We start from the raw sequence: 23,066 nt of genomic DNA on the forward strand, positions 1-23,066 counted from the left end.
AGGCCTCTTTTCTCGTGTATTTACTGAGCTGAAGGAACTTAGCGAATACAAAGGAATAGAGGTTTCTGCATGCTAGCAGGGGAAATTTACATAAAAAAAAGAAGAAAAAAAATGACTATAAATGTGCTATTTTATATAAAGTAAGTGTCTTAAATAAAAACTGAATTTCGCAGAAAAAGAAATATTACATAATTTACTTGCAAATTAATAGTATTAGGATCGCTATCAAATGCAACTACGTTTGCACGCAATAATTTCTAAAACTCGCTTGCCACTTGCTATATGGTTCTCTTGGTTAAGTTAGTTTCACACTAGCGTGAAACTTGATTTCAGTTGTAGTACTTTTTTAGCGACTTTTCAGTTTTTATTTCCGTCCTTCAGTTTTGACTTTAACTTTTCTCAAATAACACAAAATTTAACATTAAATCACAAAAAAACACTTTTTACAAGATAAATAAAAACCTCACAATCGATCATCTCTTCGAAAAAGCCCGAAGTGCCGGCATTTTTAGTTTCGGGGAGTTGTCGAGCACTTGAAGTCAAAAACGCGAGGGAATGAGACGTCACTCTATTTTTCTATTCGCCCAAACCCTTAAAACACTGAATGAAATATTCAGAGCTCGCTCGTCCAAAATGCGTCTGCACTACAGAATTCAATCCTAGACTGTTGCTAAACGGCTTTCAAACAACCTGGCACTAGTGGTTTGAATTTGTTTTACACAGCGCTCCTGACCTGACAGCGACTTGGTCGAGGAAAAACCGTAACCCTGCAAATGTGGAAGTGCGGCAGTTATAACATAATATACTAACACTAACACTAACATCTACACCAACACTTATATATAAATTATAATATTAATACTAATAAATTTATAAATAAATATTAATTAATAAATAATTAATATTAATTAATAAATAATTAATATTAATTAATAAATAATTAATATTAATTAATAAATTCATATAGCGCTTATGCATGCATTGCTATCCTAAGTGCTTTACAATATTATCTAATACTTATTTGCAATGATTTGAAGGTGATTGAAATATCCTGAATTACAGCTTAGCCATAACTCATTTAAAATAGTTGTTTCTTACACTTGAAAGCGAGAATAAGGAACATCCAAGGTTGTTTGAGCCCTGTTTCCACTTGTAACATCCCATGCGGTCGCAATAATTTCTGTTCCTCCAAAAGACATGCTGACTAGAATATCTCTGTCTAATCCTTGCCTTGTGTCAGGAGAATGAACAACTACACTTCCAATCTCAGTCACTCCGGGGTCTGTAACAAACATGACGTCAGGAGTAGCTGCGGCGTAAAATGTATATTTAATTTCCGTTTCATCTGCTTCGCGTGGTCGGTATCTGATGGAAACTTTCTGTCCGTGCTTGACGGTGTCACTTTCCTTCACAAAACAATTGAACAAATCTCTACACTTCGACTTGCCATTAGCCACGAACATCTTTTCTTCAGGGTGTTTTCCTGAGACGAAATTCCGCGAACAATCAACTCCATAAGTTGTTTTGATGACTCTTTCCTTCGTTGCAGCTGTCGTCTGGGCAACCATCAGCGCCCCTTTAAAAACCACGCTGATTGCATTCGGAGGAGCAATGACACAGTATTCATCGGAAAACTCCTTTTTGATTTCTTCTTGAAGAAGAAAACAATCCGCATAGCCTCCAACTATAAACATCGTCGTGGCTTTCGAAAGCTGCTGTTTTTGTAACAAAGCCCTCAAATTATGCTTTACTTCTTCTATAAAAGGCTGGAAAAGACTTAGCATTACTTTAGGAATCAAGCAGAGATACTCGTCGTCAAGAATTTTAACCTCTCCGGCCCCATAACGCTTAATGGGTGGAGAGTAAAAATCGTTTACCGAGGAAACAAAACTTCCAGGCAAACGGATCTTCGTCTCCTCATTTTGAAAGGCGCGTTTCTTTACTTCAAAATCTTGCATTATCTTGAGCCAATCAGACGGGAACATTTGACGATAGTCGTCCAGCAGTTGTGCACCGAACAGTTCATTTAAAACATCCTCAAGCTGACTGGTTATACAAGCTGTGTCATACGACTCACAAGTCGCCTTGTAGATCTCGTCAATTGTACCATCCTCATGTTGTTCATAGGCGGTTACGTTCAGGCTTCCTCCTGTCGGCAAAGATCAGCTATCGTGTCAGGAAAAAACATGGACTGGATACGATATTTTTTTTGTGGTATTGCTAATTAGCCATTGCAATATTAACATTAATAAAATTATACTGTAAGCTATTTATGTTGGGGTACTGTATGTAACGTGTGGCATTGTTAAATAGTAATGTTAACCCTATTCAGACCGGGGGGGGGGGGGCTTTTGAGGTCCGCGCTGACTTTGAACTTTTATAACTTTTTTTTATTTAACCAAACGCTGCCAAACTTTCTGAGTTTTCCTAAAATTTATCTGGCAACAAATTGGTAGGGTTGGATGATGTGTCAGGAACTTGACATCACCGTGGCAACGGCATTTTGACAGGCATATTTTCCCAAATTTGTGATTTTGCGTGTTCCTGTAAATAAAAATCAACTTAAATGGCATTATTTTTACATTTTTACGGGTTTAAAGCACATTTTTATTCATTTCGAGTAATTTGCAATGATTTTGGGTGGTTTTCTGGCATTTTGGAAAAAATTTTGAAATCCAAGATGGCGGCTGTTTTGACATCATGATGTAATTGTCACGTGATGTGACGTCACCATCCCACGTGACGTCTACCAAAAGAAAGAGTTTCGGACGTACAATACATCCTATAAGTTTCATGGTGATTGCTTAAATATTCTGGAAGATACATAGGGGGGCTTCCGAAGCCCCCCCCGGTCTGAGAAGGTCCAAAAAAGCCCGGTCTGAATAGGGTTAAGTATTGTAAGTAATGTTAATATTGTACTGGCAGATCTAGTGGAGGGGCTCGGGGGGGGGGGGGGGGCAGGATCCCACATTATTTTGAAGTCAAACTAAGGCCCGAAGGGCCGAGAAAAAAATATTTTTTGGAGCGTGCCCCCTCTAATTCCAGGGTCTGGATGATCGCCCCTCCCCCCCCCTTACTTACCTGAAGGTCTGGATCCGCCAACGTATTGTAAGAAATGTTAGTAGTGTCAGTAATGTTAATATTGTAAGTAACGTTGGTATTGTAAGAAACGTTAATATCGTAAGTAACGTTAGTATTGTAACTTATGTTAGAATTGCAAATGAAAAAACTGTCGTGTAAGTTACAGCAAGGCGCCCAAAAGTGTGACCACTTTTAATTTATTCTCATTCTTTCGTGCAGATTTAATCCAATCAAAAGCCGTAGATAGCTTGCAGTTGACTTCTGATTGGATTAAATGTGCATGAAAGAATGTGAATAAATTAAAAGTGGTCACACTTTTGGGCGCCTTGCTGTAAATGTTTATTTGACAATTAGGCTACTTCGAGCCCGAGTTTTCTATGAGCGAATCGTCAACGAGACGCATTTTGGTAAAAAAAAAAGCTTTCTTATATAGATTTTAGTTAGAACATATCACGAAGAAGTAGATTTTGCTAACAACATGCGAAATACGAAGGTATAGGCAGCAATCAAGAGAAAGTAATAAATAGATTTAGCAAAGCTTAAAAGCGGAGCTCCCGCTTATTTTCGAGTTTTTAAAATTGTGCGAAAATACTCTCATAAAAAATATTGTTAAACGTATACTACTCAAGAAAAATCCATATCCGAAATAAATCATCAGCTCCAATCGAAAAAACATGCGCTTACGAAATCCTATCATTACCCTAGACATAACAAGTAAAATTTGAGCCCGCGATCAATAGAAAACTTTAACCCAGTCAGCAGTCAGTTTCAAAAAACACAATATGGCCCGCGATACAATCTCGAGCCCAGAGTGTCTCCCGGCTCCGCGATCCGTCAGCGGTTGGTCAGCAGTAGGGTCGCCGGTAGACACTCTGGGAAACTGAAATGTATTTCTCCTTCTCTATTGGCCCTCGCAGAACAAAAGAAATCAACACGGAAGTCTGAAAATCTTCCCCGGAAGTAAACCAAACCGGAAACCCTGGAAAAACATTTTTTTGTTTTCCATGGTCAAATGTTCAGAAATATCAGCTTAATTTTGTAAAAACACCTAAGAAATCGTGATATGGTGCTACATAAATGAATTATTTTCTAATTCTACCCTTCTCTTTGAACGTAAAAGATACCATGAATAAAAAACGGACTTCCTTTTAGCGTCGATACTGAACGGAGATTTAAAACAACAAACGACGGCGTCACCAAGGACAAGGTCGATTGAAAACTCAATTTATAGTTGAATTACAAATCTCGCTAGAACTACTGTTTTCATTCAAATCTCCGTTTCAGTTGAAAAACTGAATATGACAGACAGTGCACGATTCAAAATAATAACTAATGACGCAGAATTTGAAGAAAAGCAATACGCATTACGCGTTGTTGTTTTGCTAAAGAAAAAGAATTGATCAAAAATTATAACACACGTGTGCACGTGCTGAGTCGCAAAAATGCTAATTACGCCTTTTCAATAGCGTTGACGTGTGTGCGTTATTAATATCACCGCCATTCGACGAGGAAAAAATTGTTTGGTCGAAAACATGCAACCTATCCTGAAAAGATGCGCTTTCAGCGAGAAGCCTTTCCAATATCACCAAACAAAAATATGCGAAAGTCGCGAAACAATTTTTTTTATGAACAGAACAATAGCTTGTCCGTGCGTTGTGCAATATGTAAATTTCTTAGCCGTCCTCTGCAAAACAACAACGGACACACGCACGCAGTCTTAACAGGCGGAATCCTGGAAGGCTAACAACACCTTTGATATGAAACAAATATAGCAGAATGCTCAAGAAAGAGACTAAAGGAAATCAAAACACCAGACGCTATTTTGTTAACTCTCTCTTTAGTTAACTGCAGGACGTTATTGTTACTTTTGTTGCTTCAATAAACACGAGTTCCGCCGATACTGTGTTAGAAATACAGTAGTTCATTTCTCTCGATTTACTTCCGTTCTGGGAAATTTACTTCCGCTAAGAACTACGAGCATGCGCAATAAAAACCGGAAGAACAAGGTTCTTCCTGAAATCGACCTGAAATTGATCTGATTCATTCCAGTTTCCCAGAGTTCATCCCATACCGCTGACCGACTGGATGAACTCTGGGCTCGAGATTGCCCGCGATATGGTCATGTGATACCGGTCAGTGGATATCTTGTTTTGACAGCTGACAACTGACCATAGCATGGATGATCAATATCGACGGTAACCTCAACATTCCTTGGGATATGATAAGATGACATTCTCCTCCCCCCCAGGTCGGGTTGCCTTGGGGGTTCCTCTCCCACTCCACAAGAGTCTGTAGACGCGGGCGGGCGGCCGGGCGAACGCTCACTCGATAACAATTTTTTTCGGCTTCATGGGTTTACCAAATTTCCTTACCCATGGAGCTCCGCTATACCAGCGAATGGACGCAAAGCAGTTGAAGGTTGTGGAGAAAAGTTAAGTTTAGCATTTGTAAGTCAACAGTGGAAACACAACATTTTTGTACACATACATTTCAGATTTTAGGCATGGCGCTACGGGAAAATAACAATAGAATATTGATATATTTTGGGGCTATGGGCTTATACTTCCCTCGGCAATTCTATGTTCTAAAAAATCACACACAAGCCCCTTGTAGATCCAATGATAAATGGGATTTTATACTATATTTAAGCTTACAAAATCATTTGTTAATTTATCAAATAACTACCTCCTATATCGGCGATTATAAACGGCGTGTTTTCGTCCGGCATCACAGCTCCCGTTCGAGATGAAATGTCTTTTCTGATTTCCGTCTTTACACAGAAATGAAGTGCAGCTTCTGCTTCGCTGACAATCATCACTTGCCTCGGGTTACCACGTGACCCAATACCAGCCTATTGAAAATCAAGGGGAAATTTTAGTGTCTAAGACTCAAGCATAGATACTCGTCGTTGAGAATTTTAACTTCTCCAGCCCCATAACGCTTCATGGATGGAGAGTAAAAATCGTTCACCAAGGAAACAAAACTACCAGGCAAACGGATCTTAACTGCTTTCTGTGACTGAGTTAAAAAATATAGCTTCATTTCCTGAACCAGTCAGATGCGAAACCAAGGCCAGTCGTGGGTTGGTCAATCGCGCTTTCCCGCGCATACTGCCAAATGGTTTCCTTTTTTTTTAATTTATTACTTTTTTGCGTCTGTTGTGATTGGCTATTTTGACTGTTTTGGATTTGATTTTATGATGTAAGACTGAGTGTCCAAGAGAAGCCGTAATCGCTTTAGTTTTGCTTCAATACGTGCTGTGATTGGTTTAAAAATCGCGCCACCTTCTCAAACAATCAGAAACAAAACCAATTGCGACTCGCTTACGTATGTTTTCCCGGGCTTCGTGCCTGCTACATCTATTTATTTCGAGTTTTGATTGGTTCTTGTTGCCTGCGTTCTTTGTAATTGGCCAGAGTGATTACTTTGGTTTTGGTTTTACGACACTCAATCGAAAATCGCTCTAATCAGAAAACCGCTCTATCAATGAACTGTCAGGTAGGGGGTGGAAGTTGTCACTTGAAAACTTAAACTAATGCAACTTCAAATGAAACATGTAATGTTTCATTTGACTTGAATTGTAAGTTCCTCAGTAACTTATGATTAAAACTGAAATATTATTTAATAATTATCCTGCGAAATCGCTCGAGATAGTCGCCTGATACTTAGAGGATATTCTGTAAAATTGAGAAGGATAGACTTTGGACAAATCTTCGTAACCTACGTATATCGAAGGTTATATATCTGTTATGTACGGATGACGGATAACAGTGACTTTCTGACCATATATGGGCATCGTGACACATAGGATTATGAGCCAGTGACTAGGTGTTGTACGTAAAGGGTCAGTAGATATAGCTTCGAATAGTTGGTAAAGAAATTATGTATGGTTCTAAACTTGAACATTAATCACGTGACACAACCAGTAATGGGCTCCTGACACAACTCAGGAGAATATCATGACGTCACCTTGTAAGCTGCTTCCCTCATAAACTGCTTTGATCTTGCCGCCCACATAACAGGCACAGTTAAAACCCACTGGATGTCTTTCACATTATAGTTGTCGTCTCCAGTCTCCTCTCGAATGATCATGATTGCTTCGTCTCTAAGAAACTTGATGCAATGTGCCAAGACTGTAATGGCTCTTACAGTTCTCCCATTGGACGCTTTAAGGGTGCTCTTCAGGTCTACGATCTAATAACATAAGCACGATAAACGTTGCCGTATAATTAAATAACAAGAACTCGAATAGACCAGCAACAAGGTGATTACTATTAGGATGCAGTCAAAACGTTTTTCACTCGGTTAAAAATCGCAGTATCACAAAAAAGTGATCTCTTTCCCCACCCCTAAAATCCGTGCACTGAGGGGGCAGGCTCCCATATGCAAGGGACCGGTATGTCGGTCGGAAAATTTGAATTAAAAACCTAAAGGTGACCAATATGGGCGTGCTCAAGCTTTCTTTTTTTAAGCTTTCTTTCACCCCTTAAAGACACTGCTGTTTTGTGCCATGACCGCGTTTATTGCTTTTAACGCGACCTAAACGAGGTCTAGACAGCTAAAAAAAAATAAACGATTTGAAACATCTCTATGTCTTTAAAGCAGTTGATAAGGCGTTTAATGTTTAATCTCAAATGTCTAGACCGGTAGTTGTGTTAATAATGTTCAACAGATGGGTAATGTCTTGTATACCCCGCCCCACACCCCCCCCCCCCCCCTTCTACCTTTCAACTAGATGAGTGCTCCTCGAGTACATTATTGCTGTGATCACTTCCCTTACTAGTTAAAGTTATAAACACCTTTTCACTTTCATTCCATTCATCATGTTCGTCATCATCACTTTTGATACTTCCATTCTCAGTTGACTGCCCTTCCTTCTCATCATCCGAACTCGTGACGTCATCATCTTCACTATCCTCCTCCTTCTCACCCTCTTCCATAAACTCTACACTGACGTCATTATCTTCTGAGTTGTTTTTCTTCTAAAAGAGATGAAAGAGATGCACTGAAAAATGGTATTCCTTGCCCTTTGCTTTCATGGAAGTTTTTAACTACGCAGATTAAATAAAGAGTAATCATATGTAACTACTTAAGCTTGAGAGGCTGTTCTTTCTATTCCTTTTAAAAAAAGATGTCAACAACGTCAAGATATACTTGCAATATAAACTAATATATAAAAGAACGTCGTCAACTTTTTTATTCCACTTCTGATAGTATGTAACAGTGTATGTAGGTCCTAACAGGAATTAGTCGAAAATCCATCATCTGTCGTTTATCCGTGTGCCCGTGCGTCTGTCCGTCCGCGCGTCCATTCGGACGTGCTGCGGCGGTGCGTGCGTGCGGGGTTCTTTCGTTCATTAGTTCATTAGTTCGTTTAATTCGTTCGTTGATTCGTTCTTTAATATTCATTCTGTTTTTTTGTTCACTCTTTTGTTGGTTGCTTTCGAGTTGCTCGGGAGGCGCGGTGGTCTAATGGTTAGTGCGCCGGACTCCGGATCGAGTGGTCCGAGTTCGAGCCCGGCCGGGGTCACTTGTGTTGTGTTCTTGGGCAAGACACTTTACTCTCATAGTGCCTCCCCACCCAGGAAAATGGGTACCGGCGACTAATGCTGGGGGGGGGGGGGGGGACTAGCATCCCATCAGGGGGGAGAGAAATTCCTAGCCGTAATGCTACGGAAACCGGGATAAGCTCCGGCAGTGTGGGCCGCTTGGCTCGTGGCTTCTCCTTTTCCTTTTCGAGTTGCTTGGTTGGTTGCCAGTGGTAAGTTAGCTCGTTCGTTCTTTTAATCGTTTGTTCTTTCGTTCTTTTTTTATATTCGTTCGTTCGTTCGCTCGTTCTTTCGTTCATTCAAACATTCGCTTCTTTCTTTCTTTCTTTCTTTCTTTCTTTCTTTCTTTCTTTCTTTCTTTCTTTCTTTCTTTCTTTCTTTCTTTCTTTCTTTCTTTCTTTCTTTCTTTCTTTTTTCTTTCTTTCTTTCTTTCTTTCTTTCTTTCTTTCTTTCTTTCTTTCTTTCTTTCTTTCTTTCTTTCTTTCTTTCTTTCTTTCTTTCTTTCTTTCTTCCTTTTTTCTTTCTTTCTTTCTTTCTTTTTTTCCTTCTTTCCTTTATTCATCCGTTCGTTCTTTTGTACATGTTCGTTCGTTCGCTCTTTTGTTCGTTCGTTCTTCGGATCATTATCAACAGCTGAGCAAAATCCCCTTTTTAAAATGATATCTTAAAATTATGTACCCATTCTTCATTAGATGCTCGGTTAGTTGGTTGTTTGCCCGGTTGGTTGTTTGGTTGTTTGGTTGGTTGGTTGGTTGGTTGGTATTGGTTGGTTGGTTAATTGATTTTGTTCCTTTTTTCATTTTAACATTTATCTTTCATATAAAAGTCAGACGAGAAATGGTACTATACAACAGAAGTTACAAAATACAGAATTTTAATTTTTTCTTACTCATTAACTCACCTTATCATTTTTCCCATTCATATTGAAAAGCTGGAAAAACAAGAATTCGTCCTGTGCTTCGTAGACACTCCTGAGGTATGCGTATCTTTCTACTGCTTTATACCCAAACGAGTCGAATGACAGGTCTGGTTTAAGCAGCAGGCATGTGGGTGTCTTGCTTGTTCTATGGCCCAGTTCATTCACCCAGTCTCTGTTCATAAAAATCGAGTCATCGTCTTGTTCCTTGTTGATCAAAAAGGCGAAACCGCTGTATGTTGCTCCCAGATCGATTGCAACAGTAGCGAGAAAAGGTTTCTCTGTACCGAAGAGGAAATCTTTGAGACCTGTTTAACAAAACAAGACATGGAATGAAAACAAAGGAGAAGAGAAGAGAAGAGAAGAGAAGAGAAGAGAAGAGAAGAGAAGAGAAGAGAAGAGAAGAGAAGAGAAGAGAAGAGAAGAGAAGAGAAGAGAAGAGAAGAGAAGAGAAGAGAAGAGAAGAGAACTGGAATAGATTGTATAAGTATAAATTTGTATATCTCTTGTCATCAGATAGAGTCGTGATAGATTCCTGTTCACCTGAATGAATTCTTTTCAGACAAAATTTTCTCTCTTGAGGGTATTAACTCCGTTACCCCCCCCCCCCCCCCCACAACCTCCTTGTTTAGGCTCCTTGTTTGCTCGCGTCAACGAATTTTCCTCATTCTTTATATTAAGGTGGCGTTGCGACATGGGGCACGTTTTCCAACTAAACTGGTTTAGTGCCATTCTTGTCCATAAGCCGATATCTTGTCCTCAGTGAAATCGGCGTTTTAATGTAGCAATAAAGTTGTTATAAATAAATGTGTCCGGCTAGGTTCGCGTGTGGATGATGGTCTGATCGCGTGACGTGCTGTCCTGACTTCGTTGTCACGCTATGTTACGTGACAAGTTGCACGCACGCGAAGCGACGATTTTTTTTTGTGTCGAATTCGAAAGAAGTGATCCTTCACATCAAATATAAAAGGAATGATCGGTTTCTGATCTAGATCTCAAACTAGAGGATGTAAGATCACTTTGAGTATCAAAAAATTTCATTTTGGTCACTTTTATACCCGGGCTTTTATAAAGCGCGTTTGTTTTTGCTTTGCATGTTGAATGCATGTGACCGCCTCGATGTTGTCAAAATATGACAAAATACGTCCCAGAAAAACTACATCAAACTATTGTGGTGCTGCTCCTTCCAAGTCCAACTTGTTCTCAAAGCTTAGATAATTTTTTTAAAGGTCTGTGAAATCGTCCTCGACTTCCGCAGTTAAAGACTAAAATCATAACGTGTTGCATTGTGCGGCAAGGCTATACTGCACGATTTATGAATTAAAAATATGCACGTTATTCTATTCAACATTACCTGTTAATATGAAAGCCATGTTTGGAGTAATTTCTTGAAATCCTCAGACCGAGAGAACAGCAAAGCAAATGACTAAAATTTGTCTTCTGGCGTTCTTGGTTTCGTTTCGTTTCGATCGACAGCGGGTAATTTTCCCGGAAAAACGTTGGGTATTATTTAGTAACGAAAAAAAATGAATCAAATAACTGTAACACAACTCTTCGTGAGTTTTTTTTCAATTTTTAAAATTTATCTGCCGGGTTATAACTGAACTAACCACTTCTTAATTTATAAACATTGGTTTGAAATGAACTCTCTCCTAGTTTTTTTTGTTATTTTCTCTTGTTTTTTATTTATTATTATCAAGCTTTGATACGATCGCTTTCGTGAAGCGTGACAGTTTCCGGTTTACCACGAAAAACCAAAACCGGAAAAGTGTTGTTCCCTGAAACTGACACCATGAACCTATACCAGTTATTGATTGAAATTAAAGTGATTCGACTTATTATAGCTGAGGTACGGTAATCTGGAAAGCCGAATTTGAAGACTCTGTGGGCGCCTGCAAATAGATCATAATAAATTATTTCTCCCCCACCCCTTCCAGTTTGTACAGCAGGGTGATAGGAGAAGGGTAAATATCGATTCTCTAATTTTCTGTACCCTTTGTTGGGACCTGGGGTCAATCTGAATCTCCCAGTGCCACCTGCATGCATCGACTCGGCATACGTGGTGTATGGGACAGCTTTTGTATACAGAGAATTGTATGGGAAAGTCATCGATCGTAAAAAATGGTGTAAATAACTATCTAATTTATCGCTAGTTTCTGCTGAGCAGTTACCAAACTTTGATTTTTCTGGTCACTTGTTTCTTGCCAGATATACCTTGCAGGCTGTATTTTTAAAACAAGTGGAAACTTGACATGCTCTTAAACTGGGAATCATTATCTCAATCTAATTGCCCCCGACTCCACCACCACCCCACCCCTTTTTCCCACCTCAAGATCCGACACTGATACTTTTGAGCTGATTCATCTACAGTCAACACTTCCTTGTGTGTTGTCACAATTCTGGATTTAAAGATTCAGATTTCAGATTTAACTGATTTTGGGGCGGTATTAAACTTGGAGCGTGTAGCTATTACATGTAACTCTCTCTGAAAAGACAGGAACACATTTTGGGATTCCCAAATGCCATTTCAACTTAAGTTTGCATGGCAGCCATTACAAGGGGGGGGGGGGGGAGGGAAATGAGAAGCCTTTGTCGTTCTTCCCTGACTCCTCCCTCTTTGAATACCTGCCACACAGGCTATTTCAACTGTCTTTTTAATGCGACAACTAAACTGTGATACATTTGTTACACCCCTGGTTATTAATCTTTTCTGCTCTGGATTATCACATAAATGATAACAGGTTTCATGAATAAGCCTTTTATTCTAAATGGATGATAAGTGGAGTACTAGTAAACATACAAAACTTGCTTGCAGTCTATAAAATACACCAGATGTCTGATTTCCAAATCATGGCAAATGCCTGTACATGTTCGTGTTCGTGTTTACTGACTTCATATAATCAGTCTCAAATAAACATCCTTGGTACCATGAAAAAAAAAAAACCATGATGTTGAAGCATCATCTGTGTCCACTACTAATACAGTATGCAGCTGCCTGGCTATTTCATAACCAGTTGTTAAAAGTTCAAGTTTCTGCCTGCATCTCAAAGTAGAAAGAAATGTACATTGTATTTTGTAATTTCCTTATCATGGCATTACAATTAGTAAGTAACAAGTCACCACCAAATTCAAACAGTCTAAGCTTATTGTTGCAATTTAAATCAGGCATTTTACGCAGTATAACTATTTAAATTAATGGCTGCATTCCAAGACAAGAAAACAGCCATTTTGCTTACAATAGGTGGTTAATTATTATCACAAGCCTAATCTCTATTCAGGGGGCACCTCTCATTGTTCCAAGGGTGTGCCCTTAATAACAATTCTCTTTACTTTCCGTTACACTCTTGACATTTTCTAAGTTCTGAGAATATTTTACAGAACACTACATTATTATTAACACCAAAACTACTTCCTTGTTGAATAACATTTGGCTTTCAGCTTTTTATCTTCACTTACTAAAAAAAATCTTCACTTAGTTGTCTAAGAATATTCCCTTGTGCCATTATTAAGCAACATTAACTAATAAAACAACAACAAATACATGTAAGCGTAACTCCAAGTGACACTTACTCTAAAATTACATGATTAAAAAATTCTTGGAATTATTTCATGGTTAGTTGATATTGACAAATGTAAGTAACAGACCAGACAGCAACACTACAACGCTGATTATGAAGGCTGAGCCTTTGCTCTCGACAATATCTCCCTTGTTACATCCATCTTCATGGCAGCACTTTGCTTTGCAGTCCCCAGTATATCCTTTCCCCTTTTCGGTATTACAGAAATCAATATTCCCTTTTTCGTAATTTTCACAATCATCTTTTCCTAGGCATCCTTTTTGGAATAGAAGTTTCTTTGCTGATCCATTTTCAAGTGTGATCTCTGCTTGATAACATGCAGGATTGGCTCTGCTGCAGTTGATCAGTTCTGAATTTTTTTGGCAATCTTCATACGAAGTTGAACTGACACATTCCAAGCATTCTAAAAATGAACCTGTTTAAGACAGAAACACAACCTATCAGAAAGTATGAAAAAAGCATATAAATTTTTCTAAGTTTTACAATAACACCCTTATTCTATACTGATGCTCTACTACATTGTATAACTTTACATGGGTCGTCACAAAGTGTGAGGCTGCAAGGCATGCAATCCACTACGGTTCAGTAGCCTAAATTAATAGCACTTTGGTTAACCTAAAAAGCCCACCAGTAGCAACTGCAGAGAGTAGGCAGCTGTGACAAGCTGAGCTTGTTCTCATCAGCTGATTGCTATGGCCAAAGTAACCATAACATCAAGTAGCCGGTGGAACTCTGGCGGGTGCCGGCTTGTTTTCAAAACCCTGTATTATCCACTCCCCTCTGGGATTTTCAGGGATAATTTTACAGCATTGGTTAGGGGACTTGCCAGACTGCTTATGGTGCAGTTTACAAGTCATGAAGGAATGAGTAATGATGCCCCCTATGTGAGTGTGAGGTTAGCCTTTTTATTTGGAGAAGGGATTTATGCCTCACCTCGCTGACTTGCCCTGCATGCCTCGCACATTTGAAAGACTCATTTCACACTAACTAGTTTGTCAAATTAGCATCATGTAACTCTCAAGCCAAAATCCCCACCCTCCTGGAGATTATCCCAGTTCAGTTCTAGGGCTAAGAATCATAAAGCGACTGGAAAATTGCTACTCCTACTGGATTCACGACAAGACCACTTTTGGTGTACACAATTACTTTTCGGTGAAGAGAGGTACATGTGTATGTTTGTTTTTGGTAAGAGTAAAGACTTACAAATTAGTTATTGTTTTACACATTGTGAGAACATGCAATGATCAGAGCTGTTTACATGTAATACTCTTAACAGTGACTTGCGTTGAGTTAGCTAATATGAGGCTGTTGTACCAACAACACCCTACTAATTTAAAACTGTAGTTCTTCTTGTTTAAAGGGGCAATTTTAGGCAATTTCAGCACCAACCAACTGTTAATAGAATTAACTGAAATATCACAATAATGGCTTAAAACTGTAGAACTCAAAAGAAACACAGAAAGGCCAAAACGGGGCATGGTTGGGCAACTTTTGAGAATATTAAAACGGATTGCGTCCGGGTTAACTTGAAAAACGCTGGCCCAACTTTTTTCAAATTTATCTCAATTTGTATGAAAGTGTCATTTACAATGCTTGAAAATCATCCTTGATTGTTATGTGGCCATGAAAAAAGGTGAAAATATAAACTGTTGCTCAATGGCAGCAAATCTATGAAAAAATGTCTTATTTGAAAATTCTAGTTGCCAATTTGGCGACCAACTTTCAGGATATGGTCGCCAAAATGAAAAATTAAGTCGCATTGGCGCCTGTATTAGGCGCAATTTGACGCCCTGCATTAGTCATCCCATCAGTCCATGCCTCTTTTTGGCTTGTCTGTCTATCTTTTGAGGCCTTATGCGTCTCATGGTGCAACAAGGGCAGATATGAATTTTGAGTTCTTCTATAGCTTCTATGATCTTTTTGAGTAATTTAATGATCAGTTGGTAAGATTGTGCTGAAATTGCATGTAAAATTTTGTGTGATCTACATGTAGCCCTTTTAAGCCCTTCCCCTGTCAGACCCATCTGATAAATACGCAGTTTTCTAAAAATTAACTACATGTACCTATATGGTTTGGATATTTTCTGGAACAACACAATCAGGCTATCCTGTGTGATTTTTTTTAATTTTTCTGGAGATAACAATTTATAACATTAACATATGATGATTTCAGCATTCTAAATCCCAGGACCTGAGTGTAAACAGTTGAAATTGAGAGCAGAGAAGTTAATAAATCGGAGCTCAAAGGCTGTTTACACCACACATAATTTTGGGTAATTTGCTACCCATCAAAAAATCTTAATCAGCCTGGCTCGCAGGGCTCAAAATAATTTTCAGACAGCTACTGGTCATTTTGACCAGACAAACAAATTTTAAGCTCAGTCACATGATATTCCTGACCCGTCAAAAAACTGGAAATAGTACTTTCATTTTAATTTAATTTAATCAAGCAAAAATGCTGCGGCATACAGTAAAGTCATTCCTAAAGCCCCCAAAAGTAAGTTGTCATTGTTTAAGGCAACAATTTCGCTATATGCATTTTTAACACGTTATGCAGGCTCATGACCTCCTATTCTTTATGAAAGTTTAAATGCGAGGCAAGGAGCGAGAGCAGCATTCAAACTCGATGCAGTATAGAAATTAGAAATTGCTTAAAGTGTGGTATTTCCTTGTGCATAGCTTTCATAGGTTTTTAAGACTTACAAGTGCATATGTACAGGGTATTTACACTAGGTTGTAAGTATTTATGAGAACACTTTCTACCAAAAATCTTACAAAGCTCCGTTATTGAAGCTCTTGGCATTATATTTGTTGATTTGTGTTACCTTGTTCCTTTATTTGAAAGCTGTGTATTTGTACAGGCAAACCGAAAAAATTACCGGACAAGTTATTATCTCGACCAGACATTCTTCATTGACCGGCCGATAATTATTTTGAGCCCTGGGAACTGATTGATTTTGTAGAGAATCAGTCAAATGTTCAAAGGGCCATACATGTAGGTGTCTTTGTATTTACAGGACCCTTCAGATCAAGCCAAGTCGACTAAGTTCATGATCAGCAATTTCATCAGAACTCGGCTAGCGTGGGAGGCATCATGATATTTCACAACTGTTTCACACAACACATACACTACATAAAATCAGTACAAAACAGTTATATTATTTTGGTCCTAAGCAGACATTAATTAGTTCATATGCATACAGTGTAATTTTGTGGTTACATGGCATTCAATCACCAAAATCTTGAAATCTCAAGTTTTGTTAAATTTGATTTGTTCAAAATTACTCAGTTAAGACTCAATCCAGTTTTGTTGAACTGACAACAACAAGGAACTTCAGAATAGGTTGTCCACAGCCAAATTTATCCTGTTGACAAATGATGCAAAATTTTACAACAGAAAACACTGAGAAAAGCCTGAACAAAGTCAAATTAAACAGAAGAGGAGTGGGGTCAAAATGCCCTCAAAGCATGTACACGCAGGCCTGCATGTACAGTAAACATAATTTATGCAGGTCATTGTATTGATTATCAGAACATTTTGCAGAGAAATTTACATTTTTCTCAAGGGCAAGATCAACAATATACGAGAAGGCCTATAATTACACTGCATGAACACATTTAATGGTGGAAAACAAATCTACAGTTGCATGTACAGTCGAATCCCGATAACTCAAACCTTCAAGGGAAATCGAAAAAGGTTCACGAGAGATATCGGGAGTTCCAGTTATCGAGGGTAAATTTAGTAAGAAAATGACCTGAAGGGAATTGAAAAAGGTTTGAGTTTATAGTTCGAGTTACTAGTACTGAGGGTCGAGTTATCGGGATTCAACTGTACCCTCAAATTCGATCTAAGAACTCATTTACGCGTGTAACATAAGCTTACATGTATTAAAGCTTAGTATTTCGCAATCGGTACAGTTGGGCGAATTTATAATAGGCTAGGAGTGAAAAAAGTTATCGCCAACAGTAAATTCCTACACACTTTGAGTGGTAAATTACAGTTCAAACGAAGTAAAATGCACTCAGTCGCCATAACTGTTGTGCTGAAAGCAATGCAGTCACGCAAATCATGCATGTTGATATTGACTTTACTTTGGCGGAATATTTTCCTTGTGGAACTACACATATACAAGGAAAATAAACTGCCCCAGCCTATAATAAAGTTTTCAAATTCAAAGCGTGAAATATAACAAGGAAAATAAGCTCACGCAGCCGATAGCGCTATAAACCTTCGCCGCTAGGCAAGGTCGATGGCTGCATGCAAGCAGATGCGAGTAACTAAAACAGACATGAATTTCGTTCACGGCACAACTTACCAATTGTCCAAAGGCAACAGAAGAATGTAAAACCCAAAAACAAAGCGCCTTTCATGTTGTCTTTTCTGTGAGAACAAGTAAACACACTACAACCTCTTATTGATCAGAACACACCTTGATCTGCACTGTACAGAAAGAAGCAGTTCACTTCTACATGAAGGTGAGGCTTCTAAGAAGCTGAGGAGGGAGGGGTGGGGGTTGGGAAGTTTGGTCAAACGTATTTCTCACACCACGTCTGATTTCATTCCACTTTCGTGTTTCTTCCATCAAGAAACGACACTGTTTTTATGGAACCTTAAAACATCACCAGAAATGTATTGTGTCATATGCTTTGAATTATTAGTGAACTCTAGACAAACTTCATCCCTCCCCTACTAAGTGTAAAACAACTTGAAATTGATATTTGTGACGTCACTGCGTCACAAATAATTATTTACCGCACCATGGTTACTAATTAGTTTATTTTCCTGTTTGGACACAAAAGGCAAAAATTAACTTTTTAACAAGTGTTGCATGAAATGACAACGCGTTTTTGCAGGTTCTCAGATTTTGAAGAAAATTGAAAAAGTCACGCGAGTGTTTTTCTTTCAAACTGCTGAAAGTGGATGGCGCGTAACGCAATTCGTTGGGAAGAAATATTGCGTGACAGGCAGAAAAATACGAAAATATAGAGGGCTGTGAACAGTCTAAATTACAGCATTTCGTTTTAAATTTTGTTCGTGCGACTTGGTATCACTACCTGACATTATAGCATTTATCTAAAAACCAGGACAACAAATATTTCACGAATTTCATTGATTTTAATAAATAGAAAAACAAGCGTTTTTCGGGCTTGGCACTATATCTGAAAAACGTCTGTTGGTGACCACTTTCAGTGTGCCAAATTTCATGCTTGTATCAAAAAGTGCACAATTCAACCAAAATTTTGAGCTAAGCCGCTGGATTAGAGACACTGAAGACTCACAGTTCTGAACATAAAATCTCCACAAAACTACAACATCGGACTGTTCAACCCAGGAGTCCCAGAAACGATTAAATCCATGATTCAAAACTTGAAAAAGTAACAATTAATAATTAGATAATTCAATTACTTAACAATGAAACAAAATAAGTTACGATGTTGTGAGAGCTGTCACACAGCAAGTCACACAATCACATGTTCTCCACGGAACTACAGGATTACTGCTAACTATGCAGGATAAACATCTTTCTTTACAGCTAATTTCTCAATGAGAAATAATAACCTAGCTATTATTTGTAACAAATTCAGCAATTTTCACAGAACAATGCCTGAAAAAGTCTCTATTTAAAGGATTTTTTCTACTTCCAAATTTATAAGAAGGTAAAAAGCGTTCTCTGGTAAAATATTTTAAAAATTATTAGCTTTCGACAGCCAGACTTTTGTCTTCGACGGATAAAAAATGAAGTGATATTATTTGAAACACACGACATTCAAGCAGCTACGGTAAGTGCCTCTCAACAATTAACATAAACTGTGATTTGTGTTATAACAAAAATATGAAGCACTGATGATGACATTTCTGGACATATCCAAACTTTTACCCTGTGAGGAAGTAGTTATAAAACTCAGAGCAGATTATTTTGTTAGTCAGTACAGCTAGCCGTTATTTATTATTATTATTATTTTGTTGTTGTTGTTGTTGTTGTTGTTGTTGTTATGGTATTCGGGAACATCATACGAGAGCTTTATGATGGAAGCACCTGTTGTGTTGTTGAACGTGGGCAGACATCAGACTGGTTTCCTGTAGAGTCAGGTGTCAAGCAGGGCTGTGTAATGTCTGGTTTTCTTTTCAACATCATCATTGACTGGATAGTGCAAAACACCAACAATGCAAGAAGGGGTTCGAGATGGAAGTTTACAACAGTCCTTGAGGATCTTGACTATGCTGACAACATAGCTCTTCTCTCAAGTCGGCACAAAGATCTCCAAGAGAAGTGCAACCGCCTCCATTAGGTCTCGAGGTATACCGGCACCACCAAGACAAAGGTGCTACGAACAAACACGACTGAGGTTGCCAACCCAAGATGGACAAGACGTTGAAGAAGTCAGCTCCTTTATCTACCTAGGAGCCACAGTCCAAAGAGAAGGTGGATCACATGAAGACATCAAACGAAGGCTTTCAATTGCAAGAAGGGTGTATGCCACCCTCAATCCTGTCTGGAGATCAAAGATGAACAGCAAGCACACCAAGCTGAAAATCCTCAAGAGCTGTGTGACCTCTGTTCTCCTGTACGGCGCTGAGATGTGGAGGATATCATCAACAGATATCGAGCAGCTAGACGTTTTCCACCAAAAATGTCTAAGAAGAATCCTCGGAATATTCTGGCCACACACCATCTCTAACTGTGATCTCTATGAAAGAACAAAGCAGAGACCCATCTCAGAAACCGTGAAGGTCAGGCGATGGAGATAGATAGGTCATATCTTAAGGAGGGAAAAGGACAACAATTGCCGAGTTGCTCTCACCTGGACCCCTGAAGGTAAGAGAAAGCGAGGAAGACCCAAGATTTCGTGGAAAAGAACTGTGGAAGGTGAGCGTAAAGACCTGGGCTGGACTAGCTGGAATGAGGTGGAACAGCGAGCAAAAGACCGTGAAGGATCGAGGACGTTTCTGGATAGCCTTATGCTCCAGTCAGAGGAGCGAATAGGATGAGAGAGAAAAAGAGAGAGTATTGTTGTTGCTGTTTCTTTTCTTTTTTTTTGGGGGGGGGGGGTGGTGGTATGTGCTCAAAAGCAGAAGTTTTAAAGGATTAGTATGAAGCTAAACTGGAATTTCCAGAGGGTTTGGGGGGAGGGGAGGGGTCAAACCGAAAAATCCTCCACAGGACGGGTATGAACAGGTATTCTGGAACAATTTTAAAAAGCATTATACAAATTAATTACAATTAATTTTGTTTTGTTTTTTTAAGTACCAAAGTTATTTCAATATATCAATTGGTCAGTTGATATTGGCAAGTGCCAGTAACAGACCAGAAAGCAGCCACATAACACTGATCTCTGCTCGAGAGCTCTGCTCTCGGCAAAAAGATTTCCTTTGTTGCACTGATCTTCGTAACAGCAATTTCCTTTGCAGTCCACTTTATATCCTCCTTTAGAATGAAAACATTGTAAGCTCCAGTGAAAATTAAATAAATGGGGAGCTCCGCTTTTAGGCGTGCCTAAATCTATATATTATCCTCCTTTCTTTAGGCTATTACAATATCCGATGTCCCCTTTCTTGTACACTTCACAATGAGAAGCACTCACACATCCCTTACTAAATGCACAATGTGTGTTAGAACCATTCTCATACTTGATGTTGTCAATTGACTTAAAAACATCCAACAGACTTGTCAGTGCAGTTTTGCACTTTTAGATTATTTTGGCAATCTTCATAAGATTTCTCGCTCTCGCGCCTGGAGCATTGGCGGAAAGAACCTGTAAAGAAAGCACGGTTCATATATAGATTTGGTCAATTTAAAGTTACAACCTGAATGTAGTGCTTTCAAAAAGACCTCACCAGAGCTCTGGCGGGTATACTTTCGTGAATTGCAGGCTGAAGTATACACAGCTCTCTATAAAGAAAGAGGTCGAGATGTTTTCAGCTGTTAAATTATATTGCTTTCCAAATTGGGTGAAAAACAAGGGCCGCATGACCACTGTTACAATAACAACCACCTTACTTAATCTTATATTTAAAACCCTGTAAATACCCTCTAGCTTTAATTATTCCATAATGTGCAAAGTAACGGTGCCTTCTTTTAATAGGGGAACTCCCTATACAGGGAGCTCGAGGCTCTGCCTGAAGGGGGTAAAGCTGGAGGCATATAAATGGATAGGGATTTCATGGCTTGAAATAAAGAAAAGCATAGAGATTTCCATATTATCAAATGGTGATTTGCTAATCTCACACATCAATTACTGAAACTTGATGTGTGATTTTGTCACGGCAATTAGTTCGGCATCAAGGAGGCCTTCAAAGAGGTTTTGGCGACAATCTTGTTCCAGATCACCGACAGCCGACAAAAACTAGCACTGAAAGAGTGTATGGCAATATAACAATGGTCAGAAAAAAATCATCTTTATCTTATACAGCTGTGGTGATCGTTTTTCGATGGCATTATTAATGTCGACATACTTCACAAACTTGAGCTCGGTGTTACCTCTAAAAATCCAGTTGAGCCACCTTAAATTAATAGTGAAATTTCAGGCAAACTTACCATTCTCTCACTAAGTGTGAAACAAACTAAAAGGAGAAGAAAAGTGTCCTAAACTGCGTCACACATACTTATTTACCTTTGTTCTCGACAAGAAGATTTCCTTTGTTACACTCATCTTCATGGCAGCACTTTGCTTTGCAGTCCACAGTAATTCCTTGAGCCTTTGTGATATTACATAGTTCAATATCTCCTTTTTCGTATTTTTCGCAACTATCGTTAACGAGGCATCCTTTTTCAAAATGTTGCTTCTTGTCAGGTCCTTTTTCAAACGTCATGTCCCCTTGCCAACACGCAGAATTGGAACTGGTGCAGTTGTCCATTGTTTGCTTATTTTGGCAATCTTCATATGAAGTTGTACTGTGGCATTTCCAGCACTGTAAAGATGAACCTGTAAAGACAGCAATACAACCTATCAGTACGCAAAAAGCAAACTTTTTCCTGAAGCTGCACTCCAATTAGGCCTTTCTCGATTATGCTAGCATTTTTTTCGGCATTTTTTGGGAAAACGAGCATTTTTTTCGTTTTTTCTTCAAAAAAGAATTGCTAGCATTTTCTGTCACTTTTCATGACTGTGATCCAGATTTTCAGCACTCAGAACTCAGAAGGATAAATAATCCTAAAGTTTCACAATTTTGATTACATAATTTGATTGTTTTCTGTCTGTTTCGACTGTTTGTGCGTTGTGTTACTTGTGTTGTGTTACTTGTGTGTGTGTTTTTTTATTTTTATTTTTTTTGTAAATAATTTTTTTTTATATTTTTTTTTATAAACAAACAATTATTAAGTATCACCTCTTGTTGATATGAGCATATAATGTGAGAGTTTGTACGTTTTGTTTGAAATAAAACAAAGCATTTTTTGGAATTCAAGTGGCATTTTTTAAGGAAATCAGGCATTATTTTAGCATTTTTTTTGGCTTTATGCGAGAATTTCTAGTAGCATTAAATGCCAGTTTTACTAGCATAATCGAGAAAGGCCTAACGCCAATGGCCTTATTCTACATTATATTTTGTAATAAATACCCTGTTTCTCTATTCTAGCACATTAAAGGGACTGTGTCACGGCTAAGTTATATTAAATTTTGCCAAACACTCGCTATGAAACTAAATGTTTGCAAAGAAATTAATTTTATGATTCTAAATGACAAAGCCATAGCTTCACTGCAGCCAAATGTGTTTCCAGGCGTTATAATTTAAAGTTACAAGCAAACAAGATTAACTTTGAAAACTGTTCCGCCGGATCACTTTTCAAAAAACCATATCGCAATCCGTTTCAATCTTCGTCACTTTTGGCCATCCGTACCTTCTTTTGCATTTGGTGTGTTATTTAAATATTCTTTCATTGTTTTAAGATGTTATTTTATATATTTAAACGAATTTGGTGGTCATTTCCTATGCCTAAGTTT

At 38.5% G+C, this 23,066-nt stretch overlaps 2 protein-coding genes across 2 annotated transcripts; both read right to left on the reverse strand.

Moving 5' to 3' along the window:
- Positions 1–939: 939 nt before the first annotated feature.
- Positions 940–11,014, reverse strand: LOC144628478 (heat shock 70 kDa protein 12A-like). Its single transcript, XM_078486584.1, has 6 exons — positions 10,901–11,014; positions 9,532–9,854; positions 7,881–8,063; positions 7,051–7,275; positions 5,767–5,932; positions 940–2,149 (listed from the first exon to the last, which is right to left on the reverse strand). The coding sequence occupies exons 1-6, from the start codon at positions 10,917–10,919 to the stop codon at positions 1,095–1,097; spliced, it is 1,971 nt and encodes a 656-aa protein (XP_078342710.1). The 5' UTR covers positions 10,920–11,014; the 3' UTR covers positions 940–1,094.
- A 1,274-nt stretch (positions 11,015–12,288) lies between these two features.
- On the reverse strand, positions 12,289–22,342 carry LOC144628539 (uncharacterized). The gene is made up of 2 exons (XM_078486654.1): positions 21,738–22,342; positions 12,289–13,539 (listed from the first exon to the last, which is right to left on the reverse strand). The coding sequence occupies exons 1-2, from the start codon at positions 21,979–21,981 to the stop codon at positions 13,160–13,162; spliced, it is 624 nt and encodes a 207-aa protein (XP_078342780.1). The 5' UTR covers positions 21,982–22,342; the 3' UTR covers positions 12,289–13,159.
- Between the last annotated feature and the right edge of the window lie 724 nt (positions 22,343–23,066).

Source organism: Oculina patagonica, chromosome 10 (assembly GCF_052425735.1).
Source record: "Oculina patagonica isolate OP01 chromosome 10, crgOcupat, whole genome shotgun sequence".
Taxonomy (NCBI): domain Eukaryota; kingdom Metazoa; phylum Cnidaria; class Anthozoa; order Scleractinia; family Oculinidae; genus Oculina; species Oculina patagonica.

What these genes read in the sequence shown, in the direction of transcription:
- LOC144628539 (XM_078486654.1), bottom strand. Translation starts at nt 21,981, where the DNA reads ATGGACAACTGCACCAGTTCCAATTCTGCGTGTTGGCAAGGGGACATG. An exon ending in TCTTCTTGTCGAGAACAAAG is followed by an intron (nt 13,540 to 21,737) that starts GTAAATAAGTAT and finishes TGTCTTAAACAG; the next exon opens with GTTCATTTTTAGAATGCTTG.
- LOC144628478 (XM_078486584.1), bottom strand. An exon ending in AATGGAATGAAAGTGAAAAG is followed by an intron (nt 7,276 to 7,880) that starts GTGTTTATAACT and finishes TTATGTTATTAG; the next exon opens with ATCGTAGACCTGAAGAGCAC. An exon ending in TATAATCGCCGATATAGGAG is followed by an intron (nt 2,150 to 5,766) that starts GTAGTTATTTGA and finishes CTTTGCCGACAG; the next exon opens with GAGGAAGCCTGAACGTAACC.